The sequence below is a fragment of the Eubalaena glacialis genome, chromosome 10 (genome assembly GCF_028564815.1).
Source record: "Eubalaena glacialis isolate mEubGla1 chromosome 10, mEubGla1.1.hap2.+ XY, whole genome shotgun sequence".
NCBI lineage: Eukaryota > Metazoa > Chordata > Mammalia > Artiodactyla > Balaenidae > Eubalaena > Eubalaena glacialis.
Window position 1 is genome coordinate 85,931,174 of NC_083725.1, and position 15,241 is coordinate 85,946,414.

The following is a 15,241-nucleotide window of genomic DNA, read 5'->3' on the forward strand; positions in this document are numbered from 1 at the left end:
TGAAGGAGATAAGGGACATTTTGTACTACTTCTACAGCTTCCTGGAAATCTGTAATTATTTTTTTAAAGGTAAAAGAAATTACCTACATTGTGGCCAACATTATAGATACTCCTTTGAATCACATAATGAAGTGGGAGTTTAGAAAGAGTGCAGGAGAAATGAGGAGATGGGAGTTCGAGTTAATAGATGTACACCTTACTATCTATGTACTTATAGGAAAAGCCTCTTACGTGCTCCAAACTGCAATTTCGTCTATAAAATATGACTAATAAAACCTGCATGGCTTGTCCCAGTGAGGTTACTGTAACAATTTTTTGTAAAATTCAAACTAGATTATTTTGAACAAAGTGAAACTGTAGCCAGCCAGACCCCAAATGTGGACATTTGCAGCCGCAGCTGAAGTGACTGTTTCAGTAGCTTGTTTGGATCCTGATTAGTTCTCTAAGGAAAACAGTGTGCTAATTGATAATGGCTATTGATTACAGTGTTACAGAGGTGGATTAGAGCCCTTCTGAGCCATCCCATAGAAGGGAAAAGAGGAAGGAGAAAGGAACCGTGTGATAATGACAGTGCTTAATGAGTACCAATAAATATTAGCCAGCATAACAATAATTATCATTAGTAGAGAGCTTGCTGCCAAAATTGTTATTTCTTTGTCCTGAGAAGTTTGATACTCCAAATTTACCATAGTCAAACTCTGGTTATATATCAGCGATCCTAAACATAAATCCTTCACCTTCCCAATCTATAGTCTTGTTTCCCAGGGACCATAATTGAATCGAAGCAAATATTTCTTTGAATCTTCAAAGAGGTATTCTAATTTGTGTCTTCAAAGGCCTATCTGTTCACAGCCTTTCTGCCTGAACTACCAGCCTGTAAAGGAAAAAGAAAGTTTTCTTAACCAGTTTTAACCACCATTCAACAATTGAGTCTGCTCACAAATAATTGTAGTAGTAGTGGGAAGAGTAGGAGTAATACTAGTAGTAGTAATAAGAACAATGATAATAAAATAGCTTACACTTATGGAGCACTTACTAGTTACAGTTAGCTGTAATAAGTATTGTATCTATATTAGCTAATTGAGTCCTCATAAAAACCCCAGGAGATAGGTTGTATTATTATTATTATTATTATTTTTACCATTTTAACCATTTAAAAAAATTTTTATTGGCATATAGTTGCTTTACAATGTTGTGTTAGTTTCTACTATACAGCAAAGTGAATCAGCTATATGTATACATATATCCCCTCTTCTCTGGATTTCCTTCCCATTTAGGTCAGCACAGAGCACTGAGTAGAGTTCCCTGTGCCATACTGTAGGTTCTCATTAGTTATCTATTTTATACATAGTATCAATAGTGTATATATGTCAATTCCAATCTCCCAATTCATGCCCCCCCCCATAGGTTGTATTATTATCCACATTTTACATGTAGAAACTAAGAAGACACAGATTGTCTGAGTCACTCAAGTGCACGTAGCTGTTAAATGGCACGTCCAGGATCATCTAACCCGGGCTGTGTGGTTCTAGAGTCTCTTGCCTCTATGTCCTGCTACCTCTCACAACAGCTTGTCTCACACCTGCAGCATCTCCAGCAGCTGGAAGGGGATTTGAGATTTTTAGAAGGAGACCATTTCTTCTATGGCCATCTCTGTCAAACATAGTTTTGAGGGTACTGGTTACTTTGAAAACTCGGTTGTGACTAAAGATAATAAGATGTGAAAGTTTTGGAACCTTTGTCGTTTGGGGATAGGCTGGGTCTTTAGTGGGTATTTGGGACCAGTATAGAAAAAGACAGCCTTTATTCTTGGCGTTAGGGGATCACTTCCGTGTGACTTGGTTTAGCTTCAGCCATGTCCAGGTTACTTCCAAGTACTCAGTGATGTGATCATTCTCAGTGTCTGGAGTCACAAGTCCAAACTCCTCCACTTACTAGTTTCGTGATGTTAGGTTATTTAATAATTTAATATTTAAATTTAATAATGTGTTTTTGTCTCAGTTCCTTCATTGTAAAATGAGCAAACCTATTTCACGTGACTTGGGAGAATTAAATGACATCATATATGTACAATATTTATCCCAATGCTTGGCACTCGAGGCTCAATACTACTATGTGAAGTAGAGAAAGTAAAGTCAGGGTTATAGAAAATGGGCTACAATTCCTCTCCTCAAAGTTAACTACTTAATAAGGCATTCATGATAAAATTCGCAAACCTCATCACCATATATTGTGATTTGATTGCCTCCAAGGAGATAAAATATTAAATTTATTAAAAGTTCCAAGAGGGTTAAAGTTCATGTGTTACAGAGAGCAGGAGTGGAAGCCTGCATGGCGAAAAGTGTGCATATGAAATGGTCTTTGAAGCCAGGCCGGGGCACAGATATTCAACTATACTGGGAGAGTATCATGAGTCAGGGAAACATCATGATGAACTAGAGAGGTAGGAGTCAGGTCATGCACTTGCAAGACAGTGATGGGGCCACCTCATTAGAGAAGGGGCTTTGCATCAAGAATATTGAGAGATAATACAAGGTAGGATAGATGTGTTAATTAATCTGATGGGGGAATCCTTTCAGAATGTATATGTATATCAAATTATCACTTTGTACGTTTTAAGTATCTTTCAATTTTATCTGTCAGTTATAACTTTATAAAGCTGGTGGCAGGGGCGTTGAGGTGGGGGACACCAGATGGACCAGACTTCTGGAATGTTGCATAAAACCATACCTTTCTCCATACTGTTCTTTTGCCTGGAGTGCCCTTCATGGGCATTTCTGGCTGAGAAAACCATGACCATTTTTAAAAGACTAGTTCAAATACTATGTCTTTCAAGAAGACTTTTCTCCCTATTAGAAGTCATTTCTTCCCTCCAATGAACTTTTATTCCAGTTAATCTTTATTTCTCTTATCAAGCATGAGCACACATGCCAGTTTGCCTAGGTCATTCTGAGTTATGCCTGTTATTCCAGTGTAATTATTAGCAGAGCCCCCTTTCACTCTAAAATATGTTCTGTTTATATGATAAAATATGAGGTCACCTACTTATAACTCTTATCACTTCTCCCATGTGTTCCGGTTGGTTACGTATTGCTGTCTGGTGGCCTCTATTAAAATGTTCATATGAGCAGAGACCATATCTACTCATTTGTATTCCCAATACAGACTCTAGTAATTACTTCTTAAATGGATTTAAATAAGGAGATTGAAAACTCTTGGGGTCTAAGCCTATATTCTTAGACTTCTTTGTGTCCCTAATATCATCTGGTATTGCACCTGTACATATTAGGTGCTTGCTAGGTCTTGTAAATGTGATTGGACATTCATAGGGTTATACTATTTCTGGACTATCCTGGAGATGATCTGAGCACAGACTAGAAGTGTGTCTTCATGAATCTTCTCCCTTCACACTGCTTGCTAACCTGTGCGCATTTCTGTCTTACAGTTTGCGTTGGTCTTAAGGCCTAAAGAAAAATTTTCTCTGAAAAACCCAAGGTGTTAAATTAAGAGCCATGTGCATTTGTATACTTGACATTATTGCATGTGGGTGACTGAAACAGCTCTACTTTGTAGAATTTAACCCTTCTCATTACTGGTCCCTGTTAGGAAATTTAAAATAAAAATTAATGAAGGGACTTCCCTGGTGGCTCAGTGGTTAAGAGTCCGCCTGCCAATGCAGGGGACACGGGTTCGAGCCCTGGTCCGGGAAGCTCCCACATGCTGCAGAGCAACTAAGCCCGGGTGCCACAACTACTGAGCCTGCACTCTAGAGCCCGCAAGCCACAACTACTGAAGCCCGCGTGCCACAGCTACTGAACCTGCGTGCCTAGAGCCCGTGCTCCGCAACAAGAGAAGCCACCACAACGAGAAGCCCGCGCACTGCAACGAAGAGTAGCCCCCACTCGCCGCAACTAGAGAAAGCCCGCGTGCAGCAACAAAGACCCAAAGCAGCCAAAAATAAAATAAATAAATAAATTTATAAAAAAAAATTAATGAAGATAGATGATATTTCAGTTTATTGGTACATTGATCTAACAGTTTGCTTAACAAACTATATTGAATTTTTAGTTTTGTTCAATTAGTGTTGATTTCTTTGAGATTTATAGCTGGGATTTCAACTCTTGTTTTATAACCTGTTATGACTTAAATAACCCTACTTGATTTTTCTTCTTAAGATTTCTAAGAAGTTATACTAACAGATGTTTAAGGGAATAAAGGGCATAAGCTTTCTCACATTATTTGTTTACAGAGGGGTCATTTAAGTGAGTATTAAAATGTCCTGATGATGAGAGGAGAGTCTAGTTATCTGTGAAATCTTGATTTCTAACTTGGAATCTTTCAGTCCATTTCGTAGTGTTAGATGTATTTCCCCCTATGTCTTGTGGATTAAGGATGCCATGGCTATTTGAATATATACAACCATATTACTACACATTAGGCATCAGCCCAGTGGTTAAATTCTGAACCTTGTGAAAATACTTGTGGGTTAATGCTCTGCCAGGCTGTATTAGCTGGGCCTTCCTCTTTAGTTTTACCCTCTTTGTTCTGTTGGAGAAGAACATTGAGAGGATGTGACAGGTGGTTTACCTCACGAGCTGGACCCAGGCAATCGGAGCCTCCATACCCAATTCCCAATCTTGGGGCTGTTGACATATCAGACTGGTTAATTCTTCGTTGTCGTGGGCTGTCCTGTGCATTGTAAGATGCTTAGCAGCATCCCTGCCCTCCATCCACTAGATTCCAGTAGCGTCTCTTTTCTCAAAGCATGACACCCCAAAATATCCTCAGACACTGTCAAATGTTTCCTAGGAGGAGGAGATGCAGCATTGCACACACCCTGCCCCTGCCCCTATTGAGAACCACTGCCTTGGAACCTCTGCAGAAACCTTTGCAGACATGGAAGAAGCAGTGACCTTAGAGAAGCACTTAGCAATCATTGTCACTTGCATAAGTCACTTAACTTCTCTGACAATCAGTCTGTTTACCTGCCAAGTGAGGATAATAACATCCATCTTTTAGAGTTTTTGAGATTTCAACCACATCAGGCATGGAAACTGCCAGGCATAGAGTAAGGTCCCAATGCACGGTAGTCGCTGTCATTCTTACTTGGTGAGTTCCAGCTAACTTTTCCAACACCAGTGATTCCAACTTATGAAAAGGTGTCTCTCTTTCTCACCCTGCAAACAGAGCACGACGAATGTGGCAGCGGGCAGCACAGCTGTGATGAGAATGCCATCTGCACCAACACCGTCCAGGGACACAGCTGCACCTGCAAACCGGGCTACGTGGGCAACGGGACCATCTGTAGAGGTAGGATGGCCGTGTAGGGGCAAAGCCCTGAGCTGCAGCCCTGCCCGAGCTCTTGGCACTCCTGTGGCAGATCCGTTGTGCCATTCTGGTGGCCGAGCACGGCCAGCATTCCTGTCCCTGGATTGTCAGTTGGCAAGGGCACTGTGCATCAGAGAAGAAGGTGCTCTGAGTCTACCTTTTGGGTTGAAGGAGGAAGGTGTGAGTGTGGTTCAGGGGCATGGTTCCCTATCTTGATGGCCCTCTTCAGCTTTGCCTGTTGGCTTGTGTTTGTGATGGATGCGCTGATTGCTGAGAGCCCTGCTCAGAGGGCATGTGGGCACTGCTCATGGCCATACTCCAGGTATCTGCTCAGTGTAGGAAGCTTAAAGTTTCAGCCCCTCTCTGTGTTTGGAGCAGTTCAGAGGCAAGTGCCCTGGCTTCTGTCTGCATTTAGAATAAAATTCCCATTCCTCCTTCTGGCTAATGAGAACACTCAGAATCTGGTCCCTGGCTCCTCTCAGCTGCATCTCTGTTTTCTCCCCCATTCTCCCTCGGCACCAGCGCACTATTCCTCGCACAGGCCAACCACATTCTTGTCTCAGGGCTTTGCACTTGGGCTCCCCTGAGCCTCCATGCTCATTTCCTTCAGGTCTCTGCTCAAGTCTGCCCCCATCATCAGAGACTTTCTTTGACCACTGTGTCTGAAACAGACCCCTAGTACTCTTCGGACCCATACCCTCCTTTATTTTTTCTTTACTAACACAGCCTATCATAACATTATACACTTATGTGTTTGTTTCTGTATTGTCTGCCTCCCCATGGGGATGTAAGCTATGTGAGAGTGACCACTGGGTTACATCTCCCTACTCTGTCCCCAGCAACTAGAATGGTATCTGGCACACTGTCGATGATCGTTAACTAACTGAATCAACCAAAGAGGAAAGAGACACAGTCACACTGAAAAAGAGGCAAAGTGTACAAGAAACCCAGGAAATAACCCTTTGAGTTAGGTATTATTATTATCCACATTTTAGAGTTCACAAAGCTGAGACACAGAAAGGGTAAGTAACTTACCCAAGGACACACAGCGTGTTATCAGTATTCTTCTGAAGAGATGACATGCTGATGGTGAAAAATAATGAACAATGACTTCTAAGAGGAGAATCTTAGAAGATTGATTTTATTCTGTGTTGGGGAAGTTGGGGTAAACAGCCTCATGCATGACTGAGAGTTAAATCGGTGAGACTTTTTAATGGCAATTTGACAAAATCAATCTACTTTTAAAGTAAATCTGAAGGGTCATAGAGGGATTCTCTTGAGTCCATTGATTTTACCTCTTGAAATGTGTTCTAAGCATATGCTCCTGAGGGGTGAAAACTGCACATACACGGATGTTTTTGCTGCGTTATTTGTACTTACCAAAAACCAGAAACAGCCCAAGTACCTGTCAGTAATGGAATGATTTAATTTATTTGGAGTATAATTTAATGGAATACAATACAGTGCTTTGAACTTCTAAGTGTATGTATGTACAGACACTTGCACACGCATATACACACCCACACTGAAAGACATATTTTTGAGAAAAAAAGAAAGAAAAATAAATAAAACCAAGTTGCAAGACAATACATATGGTATACATATAGTATAATCACCTGGCTAGTTTATTATTATTATTATTATTATTATTATTATTTAGCATCTTTACTGGAGTATAATTGCTTTACATTGTTGTGTTAGTTTCTGCTGTATAACAAAGTGAATGAGCTATATGTATACATACATCCCCATATCCCCTCCCTCTTGCATATCCCTCCCACCCTCCCTATCCCACCCCTCTAGGTGGTCACAAAGCACCGAGCTGATCTCCCTGTGCTATGCGGCTGCTCCCCACTAGCTATTTTACATTTGGTAGTGTATATATGTCCTTGCCACTCTCTCACTTCCTCCCAGCTTACCCTTCCCCCTCCCCGTATCCTTAAGTCCATGCTCTATGACGGCGTCTTTATTCCTGTCCTGCCCCTAGGTTCATCAGAAACATTTTTTTTTAGATTCCATATATATGTGTTAGCATATGGTATTTGTTTTTCTCTTTCTGACTTACTTCACTCTGTATGACAGACTCTAGGTTCATCCACCTCACTACAAATAACTCAATTTCGTTTCTTTTTATGGCTGAGTAATATTCCATTGCATATATATGCCACATCTTCTTTATCCATTCATCTGTCAGTAGACACGTAGGTTGCTTCCATGTCCTGGCTATTGTAAATAGAGCTGCAATGAACATTGTGGTACATGACTCTTTTTGAATTATGGTTTTCTCAGGGTATATGCCCAGTAGTGGGATTGCTGGGTCGTATGGTAGTTCTAGTTTTAGTTTTTTAAGGAACCTCCATACTGTTCTCCATAGTGGTTGTATCAATTTACATTCTCACCAACAGTGCAAGAGGGTTCCCTTTTCTCCACACCCTCTCCAGCATTTATTGTTTGTAGAGTTTTTTAATGATGGCCATTCTGACCGGTGTGAGGTGATACCTCGTTGTTGTTCTGATTTGCATTTCTCTACATATTTTTATGTAAATACAGGGAGATGGGAACCAAGCAGACTGTTCACCTTATTACTAATGGGTGTGTGTGTGTGAACAAGAACATCCACTTATTGCTATAAATTCAATATTGTTTGCATCTCCTACAGTGGGGATTTATATATGTAATATTTGTGTGTTTTTTAAAAAGTTCCATGAGACAAATAAAGAAACTAGTGCTGAACTTTTAAAAGAAGACTTGAAGATATTTCCAAAGCAAAACAAAAAAATATAAACATTAATATAGTTCCACGGGTTATCAAGCCACTGCTGATACCTGCATGCTAATGCTGTAAATCTGAGGAGCAACACAGGGAATTGATTTTAATGCATTATTTTTCAAAATGACGTTACCTCATAAAATGATATTGATTGCACCAGGTCAGTGAGTTTGTGTTTGTCAAGCCCTCTCTTGCCACTGTGATAGGTGATGGCTTCACCTTTGTGGAATTTGAAAGTCCCAACTGCGAAAAATACGAGTTCAAATAACGTTCCTGGTGTCCATGGACTCTGAAAATACATCTTCCCTTGAAAGTTATGAATTAGGGAAAATAATTTTCTTAAAGTAATTCTCATGGTCAATTGTGTTAACCTTAATAAGATCAGGAGAATCCTGCATTTCATCAGTGTTATGTGGGGAAGCATTGCAGTAGAGGTGAAGACTGGACAAAGGGATTGGAGAATTGGGGTTTAGACCTGATTTCATTACTGGAGAACTGTCACTTCTGTATTTTTACATATTACAATTGAGTTAATGTTGTCTTCAGTGTTTATCCAGCAGTGTTATTGCAAAGAATTATTAAAGGAATATATATCGCTATAAAAGTGAAGACAGTATTATTGGTGGAACAATGATGAAGGGCAAGGGGAAGGCAGTTCATGAGTTGGCTTCAACCTCAGCCTTGTGACTCAAGTACCCAAATATGTACCTGTTTCAAGGCATACCTTTTATAGTTGAGTTTTCCACTAGTAACTGAATCATTTATAGAGGGAGTTGGACAAGGAGTATCGGACAGCTTGAACTAATTCAGAAGGTCTGAGAGAAGCGATGGCTTGTATTGTGCTGGAGCCACGGTCTCGGGCACGCATGATCCAATCCTCATCAGACTTGCCAAATTGACACTCCTCTTTATAAAGGAAAAAGCTATTACTTAGGTACAGAAACAGAGAAACTTAAAACAATCATTTCACTACAAGTCCTTCCTGAGGGCTGGAGAAGATACATGATAAAGACTCTCCTCAACGCCCAGAAATGCTCACCTATTTTGGATGCACTAATATTATTGTTAATAAAAGTATATTGGTAGTAATGTTTACAGGAGTACTGGAGTGTCAATACTGCCGTGTTGAGCAGAACTAAAATAACTTCAACCTTATTTGTAAACTCACTGTCATGCAAATACTTACCAACAAGCACTGGTACTGAATTTAGATCTGAATGTATCTGTTAGAGTCCTTAAGGGCGGGGGCAGGAAGGACACTTTACAATACTGATTTAATTCTAAGAGAAGGAAGTCTCTAGGCCCAGAGACTATTATTATGCTTAAACTTTCAATAATGCTTCCTTTGAAAAATGTGACTGAAACTTGAAAATGAAACGGATTGTCTAGTCTAAGCTTTCAAGAGACATTATGTTCATCAGCTTGGTAAAGAAAGGCAGACAGACACAGAAGCTGTATTGCAGTCTTGAAACCAGCAATAGTGCATTAAGAAGACAGTCACAAGAAAGGAGCTTGTGTGGTGCTAGGTGCAATATATTGGTTGTGTTATTTTGACTTAACAAGGCAGACCTTGATGTAGTCTTTTCATATTCTTTTCCTACAAGTGCATTTTTCCTGGGCAAAAAAAGAGTCTCTTGGATGTGCTTTAAGCACTTTCCATCACTTACCAAAGTCACTGCTTACCTTTTAAAGTTTGCAGCCCAGTAGACATAACTGCATCCCTAGGGGCTTGAGGGAAACACGTTAAACCAGCTTGTATCTCAGAGGGAGTGGAAATCTGACACTTAGACAACTGCTGATTCTTTAGAGTGCATTTTGAGGTTGCACTATGGTGAGTCACATAGATGTTTGTTATCCGTAATTGTCACATCCGAAATGATGCATGAGGTTAGCAGAGCCATATATATATCAGTCAATTTTATTTTAAAACAGGCTACTGAACATTGACTTTCTGGTGAAAAATCAAGATAAGACTGTCTTTCTTTCCTAACTAACAATTCTCAATGGACCAGAAGACTTTCTTTAAGCAACGTTATTGAAAGATGTCACAGTCAATCTCTAGGCTCTCTGCTGGATTATGATCTGTTTGGGGGAGCAATTGTTTGCAAAATATTTAAAGTGCTTAACAGCTGCTACTTTTATAGAATGACGCCAGCTATACTTAACATACCCATCCAGTTCAGAATATATGCAAAGGGTATTTACCTTTTATAGAACTGAAAAACTATAGTACCTGGTTGGATGTCTTTTTTTTTTTTTTTTTTTTTTGCTTTTTGGGCAAAGCTGATGAGATCTTTATGATGAAAATAATCTTACAGTATATTTCTGTTAGATTCCCATGAAACGCAGGTTGGTTTTCTTTTTTATGGAGTGTTTAAATTTCTTCAACAATTCAAAACTGAATTCTGCTGTCACATGTAAAATGGTATCCACTTGAAGAGCTAATGACATCAGGTGCATTCTACAGCAGACTTTTCATTTTTAAGCACAATGAGAAAAAGATTATATTCTGGGGGGCAAAATGGTAGGTGAGGTTAAGAAGGTCATGTGATAAATCAGTAGCCCGTACTGACACTTCAAGTTACACTCCCTAATTGAGGTTATCCTTACAATCAGTTTTCAAACAATAGTGAACATATTCCTACCTTATAACATTTATATAAGGGCTCAATTGTAGCTTTCCTTTCTATACATCCTGAAAGGATGTACAAGAGGAAATCACTGAGACATCTTGAAAAATAAATCTATTTGTCAAATACCATGTTATTTCAACAGCAGCAAACTAGTCAGTTAACAGTTAAAACCCTAAGAAAATATTAACTTGTTTGAAAACAAGTCTATATTGTAATAACCCCAAATATCAACCTTAATATCCGATTCTAACTTTCAAATGCTGGGTACCTTTTCCAAGAGGAAATTACATCTGCTTTTACATGAATCCCCAGTTTAAATACTTGCAGAAAAACACCCATATTATCTACGCAGCAAATGTCTGAAATCAAACAAAATAATCCAACACTGGACATTCATATTTTACAAATAGCATAAGATCCCAAAAGTACAAGAAAAACCTTGGCATTATAGAAAAAGAAATTAGGTGGACAAATTCTAAGTACAACAAGGCATCTAAAGAGGGGACCATCTAGAAATCTACCATATAGTACACTAGACTCAATCTGGAGTATTCTACAATTTCATATTAAATTTGTACAATTTTATACCAAAACTATAGTCTTTTTAAGAAAACATTTTACATTTAGAATAACTACTTAAGACATTTAAACTGTAGATAATATTTAACTATAAGCAAGAATAAAAAATAATCCTATAATAATCTTTTATTTTTTCTCAACAATTAAATAAACACAAATGCCTTCTTTGCTTTTATGCCTAACTACCTCTCTACTCCTTTAGTCCAGTTCCACAGCATCAAAAGTAGGGGTGAATAAACAAAATCAGTAATGGCAAACACTCACAGCAAGGGCCATTGCATTAGGGATTATCAATGACGGGAAATTTGTACAATGAGCTATCTAGTTAAAAGAGTAAAGGTAGAATGTGCTTTTTAAGAAAACAGCCAATAATCACTCATCTGAAAAAATGCAAATAGCCGCCAGGTAAAATTGGCAGAATTTGAACTTAAACCAAACTTTTAGTGTGTATCAAACTAGCATTAAGAAATGCACACAGGATGTAAACCAAAATAGTGGTTATCTCCAGGTGGCAACATTACAGGGAATTTAAATTTTCTTCCTGTTTTAATATGCATTTTTTTTCAGGTGTGTTTTTAGATTACACACAAGTAGTACCAAGTGGCTAGAAAGAACACAGACCAAGGATACTAAAGTAAAACCACAGCGTCTTTTTCTATCAGAAAGGACCTCAAGGATTATCTAACCTAGGTACATTATCTATCTATGTATCTGGGATATAATGGCACTGATTTAAAAGACTAGACTAGAAATTCCAAGAATACTTCCTGGATGATAAAAATAATCTATTTTTAGGATTGTTTACACTCCCTGAGTATGCAAAAATTAACACATTTAAATGTAAGTTCCTTCATATACATTATTAAAAAGTAGGAAAAACAAATTTAAAGGGAGTTTACACAACCTTGTAATTAAAGCATAAGTTCGTTGTTGAATGACAGAGCAAAGCAGATCATTACAGAGTTTGTCTGAAAGCAGGAGGCTGGCCTGCAAGGGGCCTTTAGGGAGTAGGCTGGGTGCCCAGGCAGGTAGCTCTTTGCTTTGCTGTCTGCATTCTTCAGTAAACCCAGTCCTTTTACATGAATGGGTGTGATTCAGCCTAGTTTCCCCATGAAATAATGTAATGAAAGATTTCTATTGACGAGGGATTACACTTTATGCAAAATTTCTCAGTGACATTCAGATTAATTCCAGTGTCCAGGATTTAAGCAATTTCCAGTAGGCGTTTACAACCCAAAATCCAATGACCTGGTATTTTCATGATAGTTAGGGTAAGTGTTCCAGCGAAAACTAAAGTTTAGATTTGCTCCACTATGTACATCTGAATATATCCAGAGGAGTAAAACTCAAAGCCAACCAAAAGACGAAATGCTATAAAATATTTTTTTGTTGTAAGGTAATCAAATTCTTCCCAGAATAATGTGTAACTAATTTCACATATTTATTTGCAACCAATTTAACTTTTCCAAATTCTCATTTGCAAATGAGAGGCTCATACAATTAAAACTGATGATACAAACCATTGTTTTAGAAGGATCAGAATTTACACTAGTCAAACGTGATTCCATAAGATTGATTTTAACATGTTCTTTCAACTTTATTAAAATCATCAATATCTCAGACGCACTTACCACTTAAAAAAAATCAATTTAATGCTATCAAAAGGTGATGTTCACTTTAATCCTGTTTGCCTTCACGCCACTGCCGTGAGCCTTTATTCCAGGCCACATAAACAAAGAGGGCCAGCACCACGTGGACGGCGACCACGGCAGCAATAGCAGCATAAAAATAGCTGTCTCTATTGGACATCCCAAAGGCGCCTTCAAAAGTATAAGATTTAGTCGTGAAATACAACCCAATAGGTACAGTGATTATTAAAGCTGTGAAGAACAGGAGCGTCTCCAGAGTAGAGGCTAATGAACTTTCATTTCTGAAGTCGCATGGCTGCAGCGCACTCAGTGCCGCTTTATCAAAGTGCTCCATGGTGTCCACACGCCAGCAGCAGGTGCTCAGAGGCGGGCTGGGCTCAGGGGCCACGCTCAGCCGGCTCCGCAGGAGACCGGTCGCGGCGGACCGCGCCGCTGGATGTTATATTTTAAGGCAAGGTTAGCATAAATCGATCTGGTTCTTTATTTTTTTAGTCTGTAAAGGGTGACAATTATTTCATAATGCTAGTTTCTTACTGATTTAATCATGCAATTATGAGAAATAGCCAATATCTATATCCGATGTTAAATTCCTGATTAAATTTTTTTTCTTTTTTAATGAATTTATTTATTTGTTTGTTTATTTATTTATTTATTTATTTTCGGCTGTGTTGGGTCTTCGTTGCTGCACGCGGGCTTTCTCTACTTGCGGCGAGTGGGGGGCTACTCTTCGTTGCGGTGCGCGGGCTTCTCATTGTGGTGGCTTCTCTTGTTGCAGAGCACGGGCTCTAGGCGTGTGGGCTTCAGTAGTTGTGGCACGCGGGCTCAGTAGTTGTGGCGCATGGGCTTAGTTGTCCGCCGCATGTGGGATCTTCCCAGACCAGGGCTCGAACCTGTGTCCCCTGCATTGGCAGGCAGATTTTTAACCACTGCGCTACCAGGGAAGTCCCTGATTAAATTAAAAAAAAATTTATTGGAGTATAGTTGATTTACAATGTTGTGTTAGTTTCTGCTGTACAGCAAAGTGAATCAGCTATACATATACATATATCCCCTCTTTTTAGATTCTTTTCCCACGTAGGCCATTACAGAGTATTGAGGAGAGTTCCCTGTGCTATATGGTAGGTCCTTATTAGTTACCTATTCTACATATAGTAATGTGTATTTGTCAATCCCAGTCTCCCAATTTATCCCTCACCCCCCCCACACACCTTACCCCCTGGTAAGTGTAAGTTTGTTTTCTACATCTGTGACTCTGTTTCTGTTTTGTAAATAAGTTCATTTGTAGCCTTTTTTAGATTCCACATATAAGCGATATCATATGATACTTGTCTTTCTCTGTCTGATTTACTTCACTCAGTATGCCAATCTCTAGGTCCATCCATGTTGCTGCAAATGGCATTTCTTAATGGTTCTTCTTAATGACTATCACACTGTGAAAGCTCAGTAAGCAGTCAAAAGCCTAGGACAGGTTCTGTTGCTGGGTCTGCCTGGCCCAGATACTTCTTAATATTACCTTAGGGGCTTCTTTTTTTTTTTTTTCGGCCACACCGCATGGCTTATGGGATCTTAGTTCCCCAACCAGGGATCGAACCTGTGCCTCCTGCATTGGAAGCGTGGATTCTTAACCACTGGACTGCCAGGGAAGTCCCCTTAGAGGCTTCTCTTGATCCAGATATTTATTAAGGTAAAGGATTAGTCTAAAAACATTTACAAAGAACGTGCAAGTGTCAGCATAGTTTGGCAGTAGTGCTAACTGCGATCCTTCCTCAACAGGATTTTGGTGGGATGCTAAACTAGTACTGACCAGTAGAACGCGTCGTGGTTTACACTTGCCTGCTTTCACATTTCTGCCTCTTCCTATTCCCAACACAAGGATATGTTTCTTCATTTCAGCCTCGTGCATGCCACTCTGTTTGTTTTCTAGAATAAAGGTAGATACGTTCCTGGCAGAGTAACTCAGCTCTGCTGAAAATTGCTCAAAGCTTTAGTCCCTAAAATACAGCCATCTTGCAACTCAACCACACTGAGTTTGGTATCTGTTTCTATTGCTTTTGCCTAATCTTCTCATTTATACATAGATGTTTATTTTCCAGGGCATCTGGATTACACCTTGTCCTGTGATAATGAGCCAGTTTCCTCATTTGCTAATAAACATAATGACATTTTCAAATTTCTTCTCACCCTTAGCTTCTAAATTTTAGGGAAAACTGGAAGGCAGTAGGGTTAACGTGTGAAACTGCTTGTATAAGGTTAGGAAACAATGGTAGCTTCTGTCACAGACA

General features: G+C 39.3%; 2 protein-coding genes across 4 annotated transcripts in view; one reads left to right on the forward strand and one right to left on the reverse strand.

The window, feature by feature from the left end:
• The window catches only part of NELL1 (neural EGFL like 1), an 863,771-nt gene that overhangs the window by 529,711 nt on the left and 318,819 nt on the right, over window positions 1-15,241 (forward strand). For all 3 annotated transcript variants that reach the window (XM_061203146.1, XM_061203147.1, XM_061203148.1), the window contains exon 14: window positions 5,188-5,310. In XM_061203146.1, the coding sequence (XP_061059129.1) occupies window positions 5,188-5,310 (123 nt within the window). The remainder of the gene's footprint in view (window positions 1-5,187; window positions 5,311-15,241) is intronic.
• LOC133099459 (vacuolar ATPase assembly integral membrane protein VMA21-like) lies at window positions 12,988-13,293 on the reverse strand. Its single transcript, XM_061203145.1, has one exon. The coding sequence runs from the start codon at window positions 13,291-13,293 to the stop codon at window positions 12,988-12,990; it is 306 nt and encodes a 101-aa protein (XP_061059128.1).